The sequence below is a fragment of the Tenebrio molitor genome, chromosome 8, assembly GCF_963966145.1.
Source record: "Tenebrio molitor chromosome 8, icTenMoli1.1, whole genome shotgun sequence".
NCBI classification, from domain to species: domain Eukaryota; kingdom Metazoa; phylum Arthropoda; class Insecta; order Coleoptera; family Tenebrionidae; genus Tenebrio; species Tenebrio molitor.
The window spans coordinates 9,051,715-9,060,172 of record NC_091053.1 but is presented as its reverse complement, the minus strand read 5'-3'; the positions used below and the strand labels follow the sequence as shown (position 1 = coordinate 9,060,172).

At 37.1% G+C, this 8,458-nt stretch overlaps 2 protein-coding genes across 2 annotated transcripts; both read right to left on the bottom strand.

Annotated features, from left to right (window-relative positions):
• Positions 1–542: 542 nt before the first annotated feature.
• ear (ENL/AF9-related) lies at positions 543–3,748 on the bottom strand. Its single transcript, XM_069055503.1, has 6 exons — positions 3,326–3,748; positions 3,034–3,260; positions 2,749–2,977; positions 2,041–2,510; positions 1,447–1,989; positions 543–1,380 (listed from the first exon to the last, which is right to left on the bottom strand). The coding sequence occupies exons 1-6, from the start codon at positions 3,504–3,506 to the stop codon at positions 1,177–1,179; spliced, it is 1,854 nt and encodes a 617-aa protein (XP_068911604.1). The 5' UTR covers positions 3,507–3,748; the 3' UTR covers positions 543–1,176.
• A 2,041-nt stretch (positions 3,749–5,789) lies between these two features.
• On the bottom strand, positions 5,790–8,229 carry LOC138136340 (armadillo-like helical domain-containing protein 3). Its single transcript, XM_069055498.1, has 6 exons — positions 8,071–8,229; positions 7,595–8,020; positions 6,903–7,548; positions 6,631–6,851; positions 6,221–6,580; positions 5,790–6,168 (listed from the first exon to the last, which is right to left on the bottom strand). Exons 2-6 carry the CDS (start codon positions 8,013–8,015, stop codon positions 5,804–5,806), a joined length of 2,013 nt encoding a protein of 670 aa, XP_068911599.1. The 5' UTR covers positions 8,016–8,020; positions 8,071–8,229; the 3' UTR covers positions 5,790–5,803.
• Positions 8,230–8,458: the final 229 nt, after the last annotated feature.

The following is an 8,458-nucleotide window of genomic DNA, read 5'->3' as shown; positions in this document are numbered from 1 at the left end:
GGGGCCGCCGCAATACCTGATCACAAAACCCGACCTGACACGTGACGAAAAGTGGGGGGTGCCGAGTCGGGATATTAGAGGTTCATGGAGCAGGACCTGAGCACATAGATAAAGAAGGTTTATCTATGCCTGAGCCGGAGCACGACGCACGAGTGAGCACGAGGAGCACGCTGCCCTAGCCACGGGCCCTAGCTATGCTATATGCTAAATGCATTCTCGCTGTGAAGTCACGCCATCACACTACCCTAAATGCACATAAAGTCCATTCACGTTGGATTTTCCTCTCAAGGACAAATAATTTAATTTTTTGGCTCTGTAATTATGTTTTGTAAATAGTGACATGCAGCTAACCAACATAATGCGATTTAGCAATGTTCAACCCAACCTGCATGTCACTATTTACAAAACATAATTAGAGCCAAAAAATGTAATTATTTGACCTTGAGAGGAAAATTCAACGTGAATGGACTTTATGAAGATCTTTCACTGTATTTGGAGTTAAAAATAAATACTGACTGAAGGGTGTCGGTGCAAAATTGAAATTTTGTAACTATACATTCACTTTATTGCTGACAAAAATAATAATTTCCGAATTTCGTGTTGACTTACGTAAATAATTTAAGATATAATTATTCGATAGACTCAACCAGATGTAAAACATTTCTTGCAATAAACTTATTTATTAGTGTTTATAAATAAACTGTAAATCACCTCTTACGCAGACATTCAATTTTGTTACAATTTGTAGTATTTATACGACATGCAAGATAACATTATCTACTTTAAAACTTAAATGGTGACTACACGAATTCTGTAACACTATTATAAATGTTAATATTACAAAAATAATAGCATTTATCACAATTACTGTACATTTATAATAAAATGTGTACAAACAACAGCAGTCAAACTGGCATTAGCAACAAAAATTCAGCCTCTTACACATAAAAAAAATTAACAGGTACAAAATATAACAAAATACAATGAAAAAAAAAAACGTCGTTTCGTTATTTGTCAGTGAAAATACTGTCAAATGATAAAAACAGTTTCCCTTCGAGTTTACTTCATTCAAATCGTTGATGAAAAAATAGTTGCTCCACTACAGTCCAACTATTGCATATAGAAACGGAAATATTGCAACAAAAACTTGTTCATAGTGACGATGAAAATTTTCGTTTAGGTTTCACTTGCGAAAAACTCTTGCAGCTGTTGCACTGTCGATCTGTCTAACAGACACAAATCGAAATCGAAAGTGTGAGCTGATACTTCGTAACGGCCTGTTTCGGCGATCAGCTTGACCACTTTCTGGAGATCGGAGTTATCTTTGAGTCCCATGATTTTGTGTTGGAGGTCACGAAGCAAGCCAAAGTAGTCCTCCTCCTGTGGATGTTTTAACAAATAATATTTTAATAACATGAAAATAATTTTGTTTGCAAAATCACCAACCTCCTCTTGTGCCGTTGGCAACACTGTCGTCTTGCCTTGCGCCTCCTGCTCCCCGTCTGAATTGTTGTTGATACCTTGAGCCTTGTGCACCTTCTCCGTCGGCTCCTCGGGATCGACGGAACTCGATTTCCGTTTGCATTTGATCGTGTTGTCTTGATAACCTTTTTCCTTCTTCAGTTTTTGATTTTTCTCTTCTTTCGTCTTTATCACTTCGCTTTTAGATTTCTTCTCCGGTTGGCGCTCGACCAGCGATAAACTGGAACTCGACGTCGAACTATTCGAGGAATCGTCATCGATCGCTGGTATGACCGGGTTAACATACATTTTTTCTTTCTTCACCTGAGGTTCCATTTTAAATAAATTCGGTTTCGGCTCGGTCTGAACTTTTTCCACCTTCTTTTCGGACTTGTACGGTTTCTCTTCTTTTTTCTCGCGCTTTTCTTTATCTCTCTTTTTGTGTTTGTACTTTTCTGAGTATTTGTCATCTTTTGAGGGCTCCTTTGAAGATTTCTCCTTTGAAGATTTCTCCTTCTTTTCGACGATCTAAAATTCTCATGATTAATATTACAAACGCTACACGAGACTGTTAAAAACCTTAGGAGGTGGCGACACTGAGCTCTCCATTTTTACTTTATTCACTTCTTTTTTTGATTCAATCCTCACTTTACTATCTTTGTGCTCTTCAGATACTAAAGGTTTTTGCTCCTCCCCATGTTTGTTTTCTTTATGTTCCTTGCTCCTTTTCTCCTTCTTTGGCTTATCGCCTGACTTATCTCTTTTTTCCTTGTCATGTTGTTTTGATTCTTTATGTTTCATCACTGGTGGACCAGAAAAACGGGGACTCACAGATCTTTTGGGGGATCGTTTTGGACTAGGGCTTTTTGGACGCGGAGATTTTTCTTTTTTTATTGTTTTATCTTTGCTTCGTTCTCGATCTCTTGACTTATCTTTTTGTTTTTTCTCATCTTTGTTCTTCTTTTCCGAGTCAGTTTTGTCCTTTGACTTTTCTTTGTCTTTGTGACTATCCTTATGTGGACTATGTTTTGTCCGTGATTTTTCAACACCTTTTTCAACATAGCATTACATTTAAAAATTCCGAATTTATTAATAACAACGTACAATAAATTAAATAAGGCATTTACAAAGATGTTGGAAAAAATAAATAAAAATGTAATAATACAAAAAAAAACACGAGATTATTTCCCGTGTATTAAAATCCACAAATTAAGTCTATTAAGATTGGTAACAATTCACCTTGCAATTCTGCCATAATCCTTTGATATTTTTGTGGTGTGAACTTACCTTTAGTTTCCTGTTTGGGGATTTGCAATTTTTGTTCAGACGACTTTGATGACATGTTAATAGGTGACCCAAACAACTCTTGAAAGTCTCTACATGGTTCACCTAGCTTAATTTTTTGCTTTTTGATTACATCACACCCAGCTAACTTGGGCTTGTTCGTCATCTGATTTTTATCATCGAGAGATGTTCTACTGTCATTTACATCTTGAATACTGGAAGAACTCCAGATCTAAGAAGGAAGCAAACTGATAAGTAATGAAACAAATGTATTTCCTTTCTCAATACCATTCCACCTCCTTTTAACAGCTTTATTTTAAAGTCATCTGTGAGAGAGTTAAAAGTGTATTTCTCTTTCTGTGTCTTGACAATTGTGGGTCCTACAGGTTGCAAATGCAAGTCATAGTTGAATCTGATTTTCTTAGGTTCATTGTTGTTCCTTAAATAAATATCAATTGGCAAGTTGAAACCTGCATATCCTGATTCCTTCACGGAATATGGTGGCTCCTTAACAACTAAAATCATATTATTAGAGTTTATAATAACTCCTGATATGTAATTAAGAAGCAAAATCTCTTACCCCTCTTGGGTTTGGGGAAAGTCTCGTGTAAATAAAATACAACTTTTTCAACATAATAATGGATCTCTGCACCATCACATCCTCGTACAAATACTTCCCAATCATGAGTGAATCCTTCCTGGGTCTTTTTAGTACGAATTGATGCCTCGTGCCCTATTTCTAGGTAAATCCTCACTGCCATGGTACCTTATTATTGTATTTGTTTTAACCCATTTTGTTGTTTCTTGACTAGTTATATGAGTTAATGTACAAGATGAGATTGACAAGTGGGACTAGTTTTACTACTTGTGGACGAATTTTCTATTTGATTCGAATTAATTTTCTGATTTTGTTTATAAAATTGATTTTTTTCGCTATTTTTATGAAAATCAAAAACAAACTCCCACAAGCGTCAATACCAACCACTCCACATTTCATTAAACATCACTAAACAACCAAATGTCCCTAAAGTTTAAACTTCGCAGTTGCGTGTTGATCACATGCGCAGCACTTGTGTAGGTTTAAGTTCAATTTTTTTTTTTCTTATCAAAAACGAGTTTTGATTCATGACCTTGCCTGTACATCCAGTTTTTCTCTTCATTCTTCAAATCTAATTCTTAATTATATACTATCTATATTGTGTTAAATTCCAGCTCCCGTTTTTGTTTCATAGAGATTCTCATAAGAATTGCGAACAATTAAGCTCAGAACATGTTAATTAGTTTGTAAATTTATTCTAACACAAAACAAACTTCAAATTTTATTACATCTACAAACAATAAAGTTTAACATCTTTCTAGCTTTTCTTTTCATATACCTACATATAAATCAGCACGAGATGCTATTTATTTTTTATTTGGTATACCTATACCCGTAGGCAGATTCCAAATTTTATTCTTAACTGGTTTACTGCCAATTACTGAAACAATTAAATTTGTTAGGTCTTTGCTAGCATGATTGAATGCTTTGTTATTATTTTTCACAACTTATTTTTGAACTGAACTGACATTTTTCTTGCTTGATTTCCTTATTGACTTTCTCATATAACATCTATCATTTTAAATGCAAAAACTACTCGAGTACCTATTCAAGTAATGATTCTCTACATGTTCAACATGTTGAATATTGATTGATAAAGCAAGACTAGAGATGAAGATTTTCAACTGAGACGAAATCTGTCTCCGATGATCACTTTGCATCTTCTGGTATCTAATAGGTACCTTGTTTACTAAAAATATTACAAAAACTTGATCGTTCTGATGCCTGCGTTAATGTTGGTGAAGACTAAATAATTTAAAATCAAAACAAGTTTCAACACCAGACAACCAACAATATCTAACAGATTTTTCAAGTGGAATATGAATAACTTTCAAATCTAGTATGCTGCAGAGATTTTGGGGCCCTATTAAAGCTAGTCAACAACATTTCAGTGGTGCTCGTGAATTTTTCCAAGGGGCCTGGATGTTCATCATGTTGACCAAAATTTTGATCACCATCTTTAATTAAAAGTAAAACAACTTTTAAAATGTAATCATAATAATCAGCGACATTATTAATTAAATCTTGTCGAAATTGATATCAAAATGTGAACAGAGGCGTACCGCTGCGCCGACGCGTTACGTAAAATCAATACTGTCCTCAGAATTTAAAATGTCAACAAAATAATCAAAACTGACAATTTTCCAATCTCTGTTCCAATCAAGAAAATGAAGTTAACACTGAAACGGTACAGTGTGATGCTAGCACTTCAAACGGTGCTGTTTCTAATAGATTTTTTGATTAACATATTGTCTGTCCTAGTTCGTCAAAATAACGGTGTCTCATTAATACTATTTATGTAAGTATTGCCATCTCCAAATACGTTCATTTAAAATAAAACGTCCTGATTTTAGTATTCAAAGTGCTTGTTTGGTGATATCTCTAGGGACACTATTCGTGACATTTTTTTCTACCTACGCCTTTCAGGTAAATAAGTGGACACAATTATATCATAGTCTTCACACGGTGGTAATAGGAGTAATAAAATACACTACACCTACGACGTTTCGTTCTTACCATTGTGCCTTTCTCCAAGCATCAGAAACGAAATTAGTGCTTGTGGTGTCTTTTATTACTCATTTCTTGATGTAAACACTACATAAACAATTTTAGGCAGGACTAATCGACCTACTCTATGAAAAATTTCACTTAAGCTTGATCGTCTTTTTATTTTACTTTGTACTAACTATTTTCCTTCAAATATGGTTCCTGGTGGCTCAATGGAACAACACTTCAAAATTAATTTGGTCCACCCCGCTTTTTCTGCTGTTCATTGCGCAACGAACACGTAAAAAAACCTATCTGCAAGGAGTCAAGTCGTCGTAACAATTTAATTTTTAGTGACTCCCATCTACTACTACTACTACAAGAGGGCCAGCCTGAGGATAAGCGATCCAAGATTCTACGAGGACGTGTGGAATGAGACTCGTATAGAAAGCAATTAATAAACTCTTAAAAACATCATTTTAATTCATTAGTTATAAACTCGTTCTTTTGCAAATTAACCAATGTAAATCCTATATTACCGCAAGTGTCGGACACGATATTCTTGATCAGATGCGTGAAGAACGTCACATGTTCTGGTTTCTCGCTGTACCTATCGTACTGATCCAACGAATCTTGCAACTTTAGTGTCAGACTGTCGTAGTTCTTCTTGACTACGTCGAGAATTTGCTGCTCTGTGGGCGTCGACAGGTTGGCAGAAATGAGCCACTGCTCGATCTTCGGCGAGAAGTGCTTAATAATCGCCCTCACGTTTATCAGACTGTTGTTAAGTTTTAAAGCGTCGTCTTTGTATTCTCCCTCCGCTGTGGAGTACCGCAGACCTGTCAAACCACGTCATGTAGTTCGCCGCTAGAGGGCGCGCTTTTTACTCACCCATCGAATAGATATTGTCGAAGATCTGGTGCATACGTATCAGTTCGTAGTACAACTCGTCGTAGCTACCGGGTGTTGGCAGGAACGTGTCACCGTAAGTTATGAAAAAATTGAAAATGTTGACGATTTTCATCGACAAGTCGATTATGTTCATCTTTTTAGCTAGGTAGTTCTCGTGCTGCAAGAGGAAACGTAAGACTAGAAGTAGCGCAGTCCACAGGTTCTTCCACACGTAGTTCAGTCTGATCCGGCACCTTTTCTGGTAGCACAGGATGCGTTGTAGTACGCTTATGCACAGGACGTACAGTTCAATGGGGAATTTTTTCATCATGTGACTTAAGAAAAATTCCACCAATAAATCTGAAATCAAGTCGTTCTGTCAACTGGTTGTTTGGGTTTTTGGGACGGACCTAGTAAGGAGCAGACGAGGGGTTGGGACGATGTCGTCTGGTCCGGGGAGACTTTTCTGTGGCGCATTGGTAACTTGTGGAGGCACACTTTGAAGGCTAAGCCGACGTCGTGCATCAAAGAATTGGCGTATTGGTCCTCCGTGATGCAGCAAAGGATCAGGAAGCACAGTTTTACAGTGTTCAAGCCTGCTTCACTTTTGGTGTCTTGCATTACTATAGAACTGAAGTTTTTATTTATAAAAAGCAAAAGTTATTTGTCGTGTTTGTTTTACCAATATTGAAAAAATATGACCAAAAGGTTCGACGGTTGCGAGTTGACGTTGATGGTAGTCATGTCGGCTGGACTGCTCCCTGCGCTCAAAGTATTGATGGGCGACGGAGGAGAACTGCCGTCGATCTGCGTGTGAGCCAACGTCGTTATAAAATTCCTGTTCAAGTGTATGGCTTCGTAAAACGCCAACAAGTACGCGTTATTCGCCCTCATCTGCTGCGTCCTCAACACGCCTTCTTCAGATATGAAGATGTTCCCCACCATCGTGGTGAGCGACGACAACCAAGACGTGTGCTGATTCTCGATCAGTTCCCTGTTGAACTGGTTGCAGAACTCGCACAATGAAGACGTGATCACTTGTCCATACCCGTTCAAAGCTAATTCGTCATCTAAAATCGACAATTTAACAACGTACGGATTGGCGGCGTCGTATTTTCGGTAATTTACGAGCAAAGTCAGCAAAAGCACGACGTCGTAACCGTGGACTTGACGCGTCTGCGCGTGACAAACTAACTTTAAGAGACATTCGAAAAGCGAAGTGTTCATCACATGCTCGACTAAAGTGTTTTGATTGATGTTCTCCATTCTGGTCGTGAGGATCAGGAGGAGCTTCAACGAAAGACATTTCAGGATGTGAGGGACGTCACCTGAAACAAACTGTCAGTGGATGGAGTAAACAGGTGGTTGACCAACCCTCTAAGAATCCTTGACACGTCGACAGCAAAACTCGAACCTTCTCTTCAGAGTTCTCAAAACCGATGAGAAAAATGTCCGAATCTATTTCCGACGACTTTCTGAAAATCGCGTGAATTACGGCACAGAGTGTTTGCATCGCGTATACCACTCTGATGTAGTTTTGATCGTTCAGAGTGTCGATGCAGCTGTTCACAAGCAAGTTCAAGTTGGATTTGGCCAAAAATAGCTGCTCCTGTGACATTTTTTGTATTTCATTGTCAATGTACACTGTTTTGGGCTTCAAAAGGAAGAATTCGTCCCAGAATTGTGAATTTGAAATAGGCAAGTTCTCTCCCTTGAATAATGTTTCGTAAATTTGCACAATTTTTTCTTTAAATTGACGTTTCGGCCCGGAAACAGCCCCCTTTTTCGTGGCCATTTTAGCTACGATTCTCGTATTAGAATATCGATATTTCGATACAATTAAAACTTACAGTCATTGAATATGGCAATGAAGCACTAAAACCGGCTCTTTTTCAGTTGTGTAAATACTTTTTTGATGGATCAAGAAAAATAAAACTTTAGAATTCCCAAATGAAGTTGGCTGCAAAACGATGTTGACATATGACAGATGAAAAAACTAAAACGTGGTATTTTTTTTAATTAAATTTTAAAACGACTTCTAATTTAACAATTGCATTTATTTAAACATTTGCTTAAAAAAACTACCATTTGTCGTCATCCTCATCTATATTAGCATCTAATATCTCAAGTCCAACTCCTTCAATCCACACAGCTTTTAAACATATTCTGAAAGTATTCTTGTGACCCACAATTCTTAAAATTGTTGATTGATTTTTATTTAAACCACTGCTACTTTTG